Consider the following 14,759-nt stretch of genomic DNA (forward strand, 5'->3'; position numbering starts at 1 on the left):
AACCGGGGTCGCTCTAATCAACTTTAACTCCTCATAATGCTTGAATGACAACAAAACCAAAACTTTATAACACACCTGGTAAAACCTTTTGAACCTCAGATTTTAAGACTTACTTCGACGAGGAACTTGAAGTGTACGCTGTGGGCAACACGAAGAGGACTTGTAGAAGGACATCTTCAAGATAGTAAAACATGTCTACACCAACTAAACCATCATAGTCTAAATAACAACCTATAGGACTTCGAGGTAGCTCGCTCAATACAACGTAAATCCTCACACTCTCTTTAGGCTCCTGTACAACCATGTTGTGCCGCGTAAGTTGTCGTTTGGCACGACGTAAACTCTTCTATCTCTGCGGGTTATTTGCATAATCAATTATTATGCAAGTGTACGTCCCTAATAATAAAATTGGCAGGATTGAACATTTGAATAACATAGTCTCCGAAACTCAGCCACACATTAGGATAGTTTGGGAAGACACTGAGGTTCCCCCTCAGGATCTGTGACACCCCTTACCTTTTCCTTTCTTTAGACTCCTGAAAATAATGGTTTCTATTTGAGCCACTCCCACTTGTTTTTCCATGTCCTACAGTAAAGACCTAAACCTTGAAATCTTAAAGACTAGTACCTCTGATCATTATCGAGAGTTTTCTCAAGTGACCCCAGTCATTTGAGATATAATTAACTATAGGGGCTTGCTTCTATAGGGAACTTGAAACCCAAGTAAAATAAACCCTCTTTAATCTCTGTATTAGATAAGGAACTTGTAGGTCACATATAAAAAGTTTACAGACCAAACGGATGTCACAAATCTTTTAGTTTGCATGATTGAGTCTCTTACCGGGATATACACTCATCTTTCAAAAATGTGTAGTATTCACGGTATCGGGCATGAATATGCAAACTAATGGACGAATGGGACCCATTTGGTCTCATTTTTCGAAATTTAAAACACGCTACTTTCAAAATCAAAATATATGCCTTTTATATTTAAATAAAATTTTAAAAAATTATTTTCAAATCAAAAAATTGACCGACACCTGTCACACCCAAATACTGCAGAGCTTACCTGGCAGGTCGATGTTATGAATAAGGTGGTTCGTCATATGCGTGAATGCCAAAAAAGAATTGATTGGAGTATTGTACGCATGACGAAGATTATGGAAGATCGCTGACGCAAGAGAACGGTGACTGTAGTCGAGGAGGAGGATGAGGAGTTTTAATGTTATTTTTATTTCTGAAATGTTTGAACTTATATTGAGGATATAGATGTAAATTTTTGATAATTTAGATTTGTGATAGTATCTACCTTTTCATTAATGAGACTTGAGCTTTGATCTGTGATATGACTGGATCAAATGTTGTGTGCAGGTTGTAGAAATGTAATTGATGTATTGAATTTTTTTTTCTATTTTTAAGTTTTGCTTCATATTTACGTCCGTTTTGCGTCGAAAAATCTGACATATTTTCATTGATATTATTTGCCACAAACTTGATAATAATCCTACGATATTCTTTATCATCTGATATTTTTTGATGCGAAATTCATTGCGGCGACGCAAAAAAGTGCTAATTATTTGCGCTGAAATATTTTGATGCAAAATTGACATAATTAATATTACCGACCATTGAATTACCCACGAAAAAAATTCGACGCAAATTTGACGATAATCCTCGAATGTCGTCAGATTAACTTTTGATTTGCGTCCGATTTGACCGACGCAAATTTGCTTAATTCTTGTAGTGTATGGACCTATCCGTCTGGATACAGAAATTTTGAACCACCCAATTCCTAGTAAAATCACTTAGACTAGTGGTGGGAAGATGACGGACTACAATTAAATAGTGTTAGAAAGGTAAGATGAGATTTAAATAAGTTAAGGAAAAATTCACAAGATTCTCTCCCTCATCCCAAATACGGACCTTCCACTGACCGGTGCTGTTAGTTAGGAAGGCAATAATCTCCTAACAGTCAAGAGCAAGAAAGCGTTCAAAATTGCACTTGGGTAAATCAGAGAGACTAAAGAGGTTGTTTATTGTGGATGGGTCAAAAGGAACAAGTTTCCCTCGCACGAAAGCCTGCTTGTCCACAGATTCTTTTGCATTTGCGTAGAACTCGCGGATCAGGGAGACAATTGCGGGGTCGACAAGGTAACAAAAACTCCACCCACGTGTCTCAATTTCTGCAACAATCATCTCCTTGGGCATTTGAAATACTTGTTCTGGAATCAATTTTTTCGGCACCAGAACGTATTTATACTTCTGTGAGGCAACATAACTTATGAATCTGGTCCCCTTTCCCTTAGTTTTCAGAGCCATGATTTAAAGAAAATGTCGGCTCAAACTAGCTGGACGAAGAAAATTGAAGTGTGCCTCACATGAGATAAAGAATTTTTGGCAAAAAGTGAAATGTGATCGGACAATGTGCAAGATTTACGAAGAGGTTGGAGAAAAATTGGATTTTCAAAGGAAGACTCACTAAATTCTAAAGTTCCTTGTTGGATCTACTCGACTTTGGTTGGATTTGGCAAGGGTTCCTGGGTGCTAGGGAGGTTGCCATGAGGGTGTTCAACTGAAGGATGCGGAGGAAATGAAGTGAAAAAGGTCAGTTAGGAAGCTTAAATGCTTGACAGCATGGTCACGCCGCACTTTCCCGTGACTATGCTGGATCACTTGACTTGAAATTTCCTCTCGCTTTAAGCCTTTTATTGGTCCAAAAATATTTAATTTTTTTTTTCTCCTCAAAGTAATTTTTTCAAGTTTATTTCGGTGATCTATTGGCATAAATTTGAATGCTATTTGGTGAAGAGAAGGGTTTGGTTGATCCTGTCAACGACTTCTTCATTTGATTCATGATTTTTTTTGCTACAAAACTTTTTAAACTTAATTTCTAATGATGGTACATAAATCTGAAACTATTTTGTGTTATTAAAAGAATTATCTTATATTATTCTTAGGCTCTTATGTTATTTGACTTATACAACAACAACAAAAACTTAATCTCACTATGTGGGGTCGGCAACATGAATCCTTTTTCTCCATTGCGTCCTATTTAGTGTCATATTTTCTTTTAGTTCTAATAAATTAACATCTTTTTTTATATAATAAGCCCAAGTCTTCCGAGGTCTACCTCTCCCTTTCTTAACACAAGTCAAATATAGAACATCTACTCTCCTAGTCAGATCATCAGATGGTCGACGCTTAATCTGACCAAACCATCTAAGACAGATTTTTTCTTATTATGTCCGTCACAAGACCTACATCAACCCGATCACGGATATATTCATTTCGCATTTTGTCTCTAAGTGAAAGCCACTCATCCACCTAATCATTCTCATCTCGGCAACACTTAACTTAGTATTGTGCTTCTCTTTTAAAGGCCAACATTTAGCGCCATAAAGCATTGCAGGTTTCACCACCGTCCTATAAAATTTTCCTTTCAGTCTAAGCGGTACTTTTCTATCACAAAATGGCCTGAAGCATTCCTCCACTTCAAGCAACCAATTTGAATTCTACTATTAACATCCCCATCTATATTACCATCACTTTGAACAACAGACCCGAGATATCTAAATCGTTCACACCTTCTAACAACAGACTCGAGTTATTTGACTTATCTCATATAAAAAACATGTTATAGTAAGTTGTTTAAAAAGTTCATTTCAGTTTGAATTGCATTTTCATATCTTTTAAAATTATAATCATACATTGTGTATCTTTTAAATTTATGTTCATACATTTTGTAACTAGAAACTTGAGTTCCTTTGATTTTTTGTGATTTGAAATGTAAAATTATCACTATTGTTATAACTTGCTTAAAATTATTATGATTTAAGGATTTGAAAATCATCATTCTGAGCTTATAAAATTTTGAACTTAATTTGTGTTTTGGATGTAGCTTATTTGGAATTGTTGTGAAATCACTTTTATTTTTAAATTTTTCATGACGTAGATTTTGGAAAACTTTATATTGTCAGAAGTTATACATTTTTTTTTTGGGACATTTGGCTTTATGTTAATTTTATTATTAGTTTTGTAACACAGCGGGGTTATTAATAGTACGTATACATTACAACTTATTGTATCTTTTAGTGGTTTTCTTGCTCTGGAGTTTGGTTCTGTGGACATAGGCCCAGGGGTTGGTTTGAGTTGAACCATGTAAAAAATTATACTTTTTTTTTTTGTATTTTATATTTTTGCACCGTGCTTGTTCTCATTTAATACTACTTAATTTTTGCTTGAAAATCATTTAGTATTGCAATCTTGAGTTTAATTTAAATTTTAATCAAAATAAATTTTTATTTAATATTTTTTTAAAGTCATTTTAAATTTTTTTTTAAAATCACTCAATTTATTTCATCTCTGGACGCCAGTCATTCATTAATAATTTTGTTTTAGTTTACTAGATAGATGTTAGCTTCTTTTGCTTAAGACTAATGTTCCATATGACTTATTGTCTTTCTTTTCTAACAGCATTGGATGACTTTTGATGTGTGCCGACCAATTTAATTATGGTCCTCAAAATTTGGATCTGTTTAGAAGTTATTGTTGTTTAGTTGGTAGATTATTGATCTCTTTTTTTCTTACGTTCGAAATTGCTCGTATCTAAAAGTTAATAGAAGTACTAATGGTTTTTCTTTTTTGATTCTCATATATTATTTTTTTGGTTCTCATAAATGATGGTTTAATCGTGACTTCTGCTGAATTACCTTTTCTGTAGGCCCTGATGATATGCCAGCACATATTAAATCATCAATGTTTGGCTGTGCCCTCACGTATGTAGATTTTAGTGTTTTTTGCAAACTTTTAGTGGTATTGCACTATCAGCTTCCTAAGGCTGTTCCTCTCCAGGATTCCTGTTACTGATGGTCATCTTAATCTGGGAACCTGGCAGGTATTACCAAAGCTTGTAATATTCATTATCCTATTTGTAGAGGTAGTCTAAATAATGCCAATTTTCTGATAATTTAATATAAAAACTTTGATGGCACTGCATCTGAAAAATTATTTGTAAAGAATAAGAAGAATTGCTTGCTGATGCTAATACAATATTCTTGCACATTCACTGGGTTGTTAATCTTATGTAGCATGTTGCTAAGTTGAAACCATATTTGATGTTGAATAAACTAGCCTTTGTTTTAGTAGGCTCAATATAGAAGTTTGGAAGTGTCCAAAGAATTTGTTGTATATTAGGAGACTTCATTTAAAGTGGGAAGCAACTAGATTATTACAGCAAAGAAGCATGTTCTTAATTAATAATTAACCCTTTTAATAATTCTCATTTTTAGGATTGGAAGTTACTTGTTTTTCATAAAACAATAATCTTATAGAAACTTCTTTTGATGATTTCTAGTGTAGGCTATGTGATTAGACAAAAAGAAATTTAGGAATATAAAATAATTAAGGCAATTGTAGAAGGATATTTTAGAGAACTTGTTTAGGCTAGATGTATTAAGGGCATAGATATTAACATTTAAGATGAGATATGTGGAAAAGATAATGGCTGATTATCTTAGATGAGGTAAAGGGGACTGCGAGGAACTTGGGAATAGCATTTCTGAAGTGGCTGTGTTAGTGGCCTCCGCACTGGTGGGGAGTACAGTTTCATGGGAAAGCCAGGGGTGAGGCATTGAAGAAGAGTGAAGGACTAAATTTATTAGCATTGTGAAGACCAGGAGGCGTAAATTGTTGGGCTTTATTGTCAAATAGTGGTACTGAAATAGCCAATTATTTGGATAAAACCACGAAACTATTTTGGTTGATTTAAGTTTTCCAATTTATTGACTGAAAAACTACGATTGGCCGTGCTGATCAGTCTAGGTTCTCATAATTTTGTTTTGCCAAGTTTAAGGCTTGCCAGAAATGATTACTAGTGAGGCTTTGATTGTAGTTAAGCTTGTTTCTGGAAGTTTTCTGCAACAATGGCTCATTAATGCTACCATGATTTACCTCGTTATTTTTTCAGATTGTTTCTATTCTTTCTCGGTAGTAGTATGCTAATAGCGCTCCACCTATCCAATGCGATTTTTCTCTTCACCAGGTGTCCAGGGAAGAGGCCATCGTTAGGAAAGTGCTTTAATAATGTTGTTTTTTTACAATTCAAATAGAATGGAAAAGTAGTCCTTGGATCTTCTAAGTTCTTAGATTATGTTGAAAGAGTTTTGCTAATCCTATTTATTCTCTTTAACTTCCAATTGCATTTGCTGCATGGATCATTGAATAAATTTGCATCTCTGCTTTGAATAGCTGATATTGGATATAAAATCTAGATCAACTAGTTAGCGGGAGAAAGGATAAATTTTTCGAAATCGCTATTTTATTACATCAATTTGTCGACGGATTCATCAGTTAATTTTGGTAACTGATTCATCGGGAGTTAATGTATAGCTTTTCTTTTGACTTTGGTGTCATTCCACTCTTTGACAGTTATGGTGCTTAGAAAAATGAATTTGACACCATTTCCATGAATTTGCAGTTATATCAGAAATTAATACTGAGTTTATATTTTTATTACTGGTTAATCATAGTAGGTGTAATTTTATATTGCATTTTGCAATCTGATTTCTTTTTTCATTGCTGATCCTTTTGCATTTTTCATTTATTACGTACTTTTTGACTTGTATATTTAAGAATAAAACTGTTATGGTTGTTACGTAATTCATGAATGATATTTGCCTCAGGATTAACTTTATTTTTTGTACATTGGGGTCTTTGATCTATAAATAGTTTTGTGCCATACTTTAGATTGCCATTCCCATCTTTTGCCTTTTTTTCTCAATGCAAAATATTATAACAAGATAATGACATGAGTGTAACAAGAGTGGTTGTAATAAATTTTTTAAAAGAAAGAAACTTACAATAGCTCAAAATCAAGGATGAAGCATCTTATGGATCATCAAAATTAGAAAAGTACACATTTGGATCATTTTTTAGAGGAGTGGCGATAGATTTTCTCCTGATTCCTGCATTTTTTAGTAATTATTATTAGAAAACTCTCATTAGCTAAAGTAATAATGTTAATTCTCCCATTTGAAGTAGGAAATTGCTGTTAAACACTTTCATCTTTATTCTCAAATTGGAGGAAGCTGGGATTTTTCAATATTTGTTGGATTAGCTGCAATAATAGTACTAATGAATGCAGTGACCAATTCCATGGCGCTAGCAAGGGCAGTCATATGGCTTGCAGTTCAAAAGGAGAGTCTAATCCTAGTTTCAAGTTTTGAATACAGATTTAATCAGTTGAAGGAGGATCATCCAATAACTAGTTTGGAGGTTGAATTTGAACATTTGGTTATACCATTTGCTCTAGATATTTAGGATTCCTCCTCTTTGAATGTACCTTGAAACCTCCTTTAAGAATTTAGGCCTGTGCTTTACTGTTTGGTTCGCATTTTAAGGTTGACTTTTTCCGGAATTGTGACAGTCACTAGGATTGTTGATATAGCTACACTTAAGATTATCATTTGCACCTGAGTTGACTTGATTTTGCTTGTGTTGATTGGTTGGTTCCTTAGTATGCCCAATCATTACTAATGCAATCCTTTCATTTATTGGCCAGTGTTCTTTTTATTGTGACCATTAGAATTTGTTTTGCAAATATTGATTATTATTATTATTATTATTTTTTGTTGTTGCTGTATTTTTAATTTTTTTTTATGACAACCAAATATCAAGGGGGCTGTTGTTGCTTGATGAATTTAAGTTTTCTATTAAAAATAGAGAAAAAACCCTGAAGGGTTTGAAGGTTATTCAAATGCACTGAAAAGTTGGAGGAAGAAATCAAATTTATGACAGTGTAGGTTTATTTTTAGTATCAAAGACTAATGCTTATTCGAAAAGACGCATGGGATAATTGATTAATAGGGGTTCAAAAGTCGTGTGATTATTCTTGTCGTCAACAAGCGCTTGAGAATATAAACCCACAAGACTTAAATGTCTTAATAACTCATGAATCTTGGCCAGGGATCGATGGTAGAAAGAAAACTTAAACTTTTTAATCCGATTGACTTCAAATGAGGCCAATTAGGCTTCAACTTCCTATTAGAAAACATTAAAAATTTCACCCAACTAGTAAGTATAGGGAGCCCGGAAAATAAAAGCTTGAGAGAAGGATGAAATGCATAAGCGCGCTTCTTTGAATGATTTTGCAAATGCATGGTGAACCTGCTAATTTAATGTATTTGAAGCATGAGAAAGAAGAGATTCCTAAGGGGGATTTTAAGCCATTTTTTTAAATAATAAAAGTATACCAGAGACTTATGCAGGGCATCATAAGTGCTTGCTTGATCTGAGCAAATATAGACTTGTTGACTGTGAACTTGCCACGATAGGATGTGGAGATCGGAGGAATTGATATTAAAAGCTCCCAACATTGCACGTCAGGGGAATGTTGATAGTACCAATGGAGGCATTTGAGGAAGGAACCATGGCATCCTAGAATAGAGTTAGAGAAGCACATACAAAAGGGAAGAAATATAGTAGAATGACATCCAAATTAAAATTGGCATTTTCTTTTTGATGCTTTTATTTTATAGATTTTTATCATCTTTATCTTTATGTTTTCTTGCACCTAATTCTCTAATGTTCAATTATAGATGAGGATATCCTTGTGAAGAGCACCATTGCTTTTGTTGCTGATGCTAGAGACATGATAGTGGATAAGGAGCTGAAATGTAATTAGTGGAGTAAATAGGTCTAGTGATATTATGATTGGCATTAATATATTATTGGTGCTTACATTATGATTGCGATTAGTGATTATGCTCGTTATGTTGGAGTCCAAAATAATTTAAAAGGTCAATTTTGTGAAGAGTTGATAAACTACTATGATGTATACTTAAGAAGAAAAAGAGTGTAGCTGGAGATGAGTTAATGTACTTGTGAGTTATGGAAGGATGGCCTATGGAAGCATTTATGGTGATTATGTACTAGGAGAAGAAATGCCTTAGGAGTAGCTATAATTGATTTTGCAGTAGTTTTAGTATCATGGAATAATGAGCACATACTTTAAAAAATGACCAAAATAGTTATTTATTCACAAAATTGGACCCACCAAATTACATATAAATTTCTTAATATTAAGTTGGAATTAATCCACTTGTAAATATTGTAATGCAGTTCTAAGTTAGAGTTTGACCGTCAATACAGAGTATAATAATGGAATTATATTTTAAGAGGGTTAACAAATAATCAAAAGAAACTATTGCTAGAAGGTTAGGTGGTTGAATTTAAAATGTAAGAAATCAATGATCTTTGAAGATAGGTTATTAAGGGAGGCAAAGTAGAAATATTTAGTTGAGCCAAACTTAATGTGGGGGAAAATGGCTTCCTTTTTTCATTGAGAAGATTAGTATTATAGTTTTAGCATAGCCTATAAATAGGTCATAACTAGCAAGGAGACAAGTGATAAAGTGAGTGGTACAAAAGTCTTTTAAAAAAAACATATAAAAACTTCAATGGGTGAAAAAAAATGAATACTTTTGAGGCTTATAATGTTTTAACATAGCTATCTTTCTTGGAAAAAGCATTCAAGGAAAGTAAAAGCTATAAAATGTGATATATAGAAAACTAAGACAAAAGATGAGATATGTATAGATTTTGATGTAGTTGATTGTATTATAAGTGAAGAGAATAGCATCTCGTTTAACGATGATGACATCAATAAAAATTAAAAGAAATATTATTTTGAGAAATTAAAAAATTGAAAGTTTTAAGGGAAAATTATCTTGGAAGAGCATACTGAATAATATAATTATTATTTTTCTAAATAAAATAAAGTAAGTTTTGAAGTAGATGTTTAAAGGTAATACTTTTGGTTCAAATTAGAAATTTATTAAAATTAGGAGGATTATAATTGTGATTTAGTTTATAAAATTTGTCAAAGAAATCTGGAAGACTTCTAATTAGAGGAATAAAACTTATGCCTTACGATGGTTATTGTAATAATGATGGATTATAGTCTTGAAAAAATTATATTAGTTTTTGGAGAGTCAGTTTGGTTTCTTGTCACGATGTATTGTGGAAGTTTTTTTTTTTTGGTTTCAAGATGTTAAGTGAATGTTGGTGTTCGAAAATTTGATCACCCCGGCCTCACTCAAAAAGAATGAAAAATAAAATGAAATGAAATGAGGATGAGGTAGTTTACTTTGAGGTTCCAGGTCAAATTTTATGAAGGGAGATGAGATATTTAGATAAGACACTACCCAGAAATTTCACCTTCATTTTGTGAGGACTTTTATGATTTGGGATTCAAGGTTTTTATAAACCTAAACCTTTATGGTTAATTATCTTTCCCAATAACAGGATATTATTTTCTATTAAGGCTAGTCATTAGGCATTTAAGTATTCAAAATTAGCATATATTAGCAACAAATTTAAAATTTAAAATTATGTAAACTATTACCATGAGTTTTGAGTGGATGGTGGAGGAAATGATAACAAATTTATCAAGATCCCATGATTCCATCATGATATGTGGTCTATTTAGTCAAATAAAAATTTAAAAAACGTAAAAAATTTCGTACATTTTAAGGACAACTTGGTTGTTCATTTGAGTTACCACTAGGAAATACATTGAAAAATTGAATAATAAGGTCGGCTAGAATATACGTGGGTAGATGTTGGCGCAACATGATATTACCTCCAACAAGAAACTTAGTTAACCTTAAAGCGTCATAAGCATTATGGACAAGAACGACCGACTTCAATCCTTAAGTGTTCACAATTAAAGCTCCCTACATTATTGCTCTCCACTTTAGGACAAACTTCCAAAACAGTACTCATTCATGAGTCACTGTCATTCTTGTTTAAAGGAATGATATCTGAGTGAGCATCTTCTCATTATTGGAGAATCTAGCGTTGAGGTGACCAACACCTTGTATTTAGCCGGGTCCTTACCAGTAGTTGCAATGGGATTGATTCCAACTTGATACTGGTCATCACCTAGAAATTTTAAAAAATATTCTACAATTCTTTTAATAAAATGAAAGTTGAATTAGAAGTGAAACAAATTCAGAATTTAAAAATGAATTAAGCGCTACTATTAATTTTGTGATGAACGGCCCCTTCGCCTCTATGGTTATTCTAATTTTAGGAATAGGCTCAGTTGATGCAGGTGCCTTAAGATAAAAAGTACATTGTATCTTTATGGCACCTTTGGAAATATATAAATTTTTTTTTTGTAAACTCACCATCTTGGTTAGCACCTCGGCCTCCTTATCTGTGATAATTGTCAAGTGTGAGGATTTTTCCATCATTTCCACTGTTGGAGCTGCCTTCTCGGGTGAGTTCAAGTTTTAACTTTTTCCTTATAGCATATCCGACTTTTTCATTTTCTCAGCTGAGCTAGATCTGCTTTGTTGGCCATGTCAAAACATCTATGAACAATTCCTTGTACTTGTAGAAAGTGGCTAGGCATACTATAAGTTCATCAAAGCACTAAATCCAGTAATGCATACTAAGATTCACCAGAATGTAAATAAAATATAAATGCACTATTTAATCAACTCAGGAGTTCAAATTTTTAACACCTTCAATTCTATACGTGCAGTATGGGCTTACAAGCTTTTCCATATGATGCGTGTATTATAATCTGAAAATTATAAAGCAAGATGTACGAGTTTATAAGAAACAAATTTTGTAGGTGAAACTTCGAGTAAAATAGATATTGCAAGGTATAGACATAAATATGAGAAAAAAAGCAACAGAAGGAAAAGTAAATACTGTATTATAACATTTATAGACAAATTCTAAAAGAAATGATTTTCAAAAGATAAAGATAATTTTATTGTGCTCATCATATAATAGAATTCATGAAGAATAATGTACATGAACCAATAATTATTTTATCCAAATGTAAAAATATCCTCTTGCATGTGTACTATAGTTTTCTATTAAAAACTCATCAGTCATATAATACTCTCTCTCTCTCTTTCTCTCTCTCTCTAGAGATGTATCTATCTATCTCTATCTCTTTCTATATCTATATCTACAAACACACACACACAACTTTTTGAAACTAGGAAAGGTAGACATCATTTCAATAAAAATCTGATGATTTCTCATAAGAGTTATCACTTTGTGGATCTGCTAATCTGACGTACCAATGTTCATAATATAATACCTACAATATACGTATGATGTATCATATAAATTTTTTATTATAATGAAGGTTATTAATAAGGCTTATAACATGATCTAATTTAGATACGCAATGACATAATTCATTGTTATAAAGTAGTGGGTATTTCATAGCAATCACAATAATATATATAAATTTTTAGTATATTTACAACAAATAATATGGCAAAGCTAACTAACATATTATGTTAAAAAAATCATGCAAAATACTATAAATAAATAATCACATGGCACAATAAATTTTCAAAAATAAAACATTCTTACAAGTAGCAAGGGGCATACCCTACTAAATAAGCCATAAAAAATCCAATATATAGATCATAATGTTGAATATTTACTTCAGCACATGTTGTTCAAAAAACCCAAGGTTAAAAAGAATTAAAATCAATTACATATTAAAGGCATCGCACATTAAATCATAAAAAAATTACTATGATCAATTAGAGACAATTTTGTAGTTGATGATTCAATGATTTTGCCCTTATCTGTACCCAAAATTTAATAAATTTAATCACCAATTGATTAGCACATTCAACACAGATAATACTAAGTTTTAAGTTTCATGATGCATTCCACCAAAAAACCAACTATTAATCAAAATATTTGCATTTATACTATTAATAAAAATGTTTACATTTATATGTGAGATATGTGATAAGATGTATCTTATTTCACATACAAACTCTAGTTAAACAAAAGTTAAAATCTATATCGTCGATTTCTATTATGTTCTCAAACTCTACATAAGTTAATAATGTGAAAATTCGACTTAGCATTTTTTAGATAAACTTCTGCAATTAAATGTATAAATCATTAAGATAATAAAATTGGATTGGATGCCCTAAACTCCTATTAAAACCTTACTACTACTAACTTGTAAACGTAAAAAAAAATTATTTTGGATTGGGGCCGATGGGCTGTCCGGTGATATTGCAGATTGGGACCGATCAGGCCAGAATGGTGGCGTGTACATCAGATCTTTCTTAATATTGCTTCATCAAACCGGGATAATAGGAGATTTTAATTTAGGATCAAAATCCATTGTCCATTTCAGAATTTTCATAAAGCGATTATCGATTTTGAGTTCTTCTTCTATATATATATATATATATAGATAGATATATTATTTTGATAATTGACTTCTCTGCTTTTTGTACCTCAGGGTATATGGTTGTGTGAGCACAGGGATCATGCTTCCTCACGGAAAATCGTTGTTACGCTTAATGGGATGAGTGTTTAATTTATGGAGCTTTAATGCAATAAACAATGATGATGCAAACAGGACTTGTGTTATTTTTATTTCTGCCATTTATATTTTCGTGTCAAGTTTAGTCATCCTTTTTCATGAAGAAATGTTCTCGAACGTTAGCCAAGCTATTGAAGCTTTTAAAATCAAGGCATAAGTTCAATAAACAATTTACATTGGTTCTTTTTTTTCTTACCAATCTTTTTTTGTGTAAAGTAATTTACGCTTAGAAAAGTATGGATTTTTTACTTGCAAATTCTGTTTTGATTATGGACTCTCCTTTACTTTTCCCACTAATAAATGTTGTAATGTTGGTAAATTATAAGTTTATTTTCCTTAACATTTTTGTCCTTTAATCGGTATATTCTTACACCATTATATTAATATCTTGTTGTTGATCAAGAGACAACTGATCATCTTTATTGAATATTTGCGTAGGCATTTAGAACAATTATGAAGATTTCCTGTGATATTCTTGAAGGAATTTTACTTGATTTTCTTTGAAGTATCATGAGAATTTATCCGCTTTTGTTTATCATAATTTTTTTTAGAGAGAATTTAGAATTGCATAGCACCTTGTTTGCTATAAGCAATTTATTAATGCTATATAAGGCCATAATACTGGCTAATTTTTTTTTCTCCTTTAATGGTTGACCATCATCTTTGTGAAAACTTTTGTTAAAGACAATTATAATTATCATTTTAAACGGTTATTATTTCAAGTTCATATCATGGAACTTGGCGCTACATAAAGAGGGGGAGTAACCTTTATACTTTAAATAAATTATTAGGACTGATTTTTGAAACATAAGAAGATATTATGTAAGAAAAGTAATTATTTTTATATGGGCGTTGTTAGATTTTTCATCTCTACTCTAAACCCTAAAGCCTAAATTCAGAAGGGCTTAAGCCTGATCGTTATGATATACGACTGTATTTGGTATATTTACAACAAGTGATTTATTGTAAAGCTAATTGGAGTTGTTTTAATTTTCAACTTATTGCAATGAAGTTAGATTAATTTTATAGTTATTTTTATAATAGAAGACACATTTTATAATTCTCAATACTAATTTTGATTATAACTATCCCAATTGATTTATAATAACAAGTTGGCTTGGCTTCAAACGATCATAAAAGGTATTTTGGGTCTGAGAATGCGTGCATTTTGCGTTATTATATCGAAAAAAAAAAGTCAAAGAAGAGCTATTTTAGTTTGTTGGTTAGGCTTCTCATGTAGTCAAAGTGGATAGTTCTTTCAGCATCAACTTTTTCTCTTATGAGGAAGTTATTGTATCATGAACTTTTTTTCTTACTTGGCTTGGTAAGTATATTTAATATCAAAATATAATAAATAAAAAATGGTTTTGATAAT

At 31.9% G+C, this 14,759-nt stretch overlaps 1 protein-coding gene across 2 annotated transcripts in view; it reads left to right on the plus strand.

Moving 5' to 3' along the window:
• LOC110037116 (UPF0047 protein YjbQ-like) overlaps positions 1-13,558 on the plus strand; it is a 42,652-nt gene extending 29,094 nt beyond the window's left edge. The window contains exons 5-7 of one of the 2 annotated variants that reach the window (XM_020741697.1): positions 4,721-4,775; positions 4,852-4,894; positions 13,301-13,558. In XM_020741697.1, coding sequence (XP_020597356.1) covers positions 4,721-4,775; positions 4,852-4,894; positions 13,301-13,378 — 176 coding nt within the window. In that variant the 3' untranslated portion in view covers positions 13,379-13,558. Of the gene's footprint in view, positions 1-4,720; positions 4,776-4,851; positions 4,895-13,300 lie in introns of those variants that run through there. The other variant, XR_002295292.1, reaches the window with a different exon arrangement.
• Positions 13,559-14,759: the final 1,201 nt, after the last annotated feature.

The sequence above is a fragment of the Phalaenopsis equestris genome, unplaced genomic scaffold (assembly GCF_001263595.1).
Source record: "Phalaenopsis equestris unplaced genomic scaffold, ASM126359v1 Scaffold215404, whole genome shotgun sequence".
Taxonomy (NCBI): domain Eukaryota; kingdom Viridiplantae; phylum Streptophyta; class Magnoliopsida; order Asparagales; family Orchidaceae; genus Phalaenopsis; species Phalaenopsis equestris.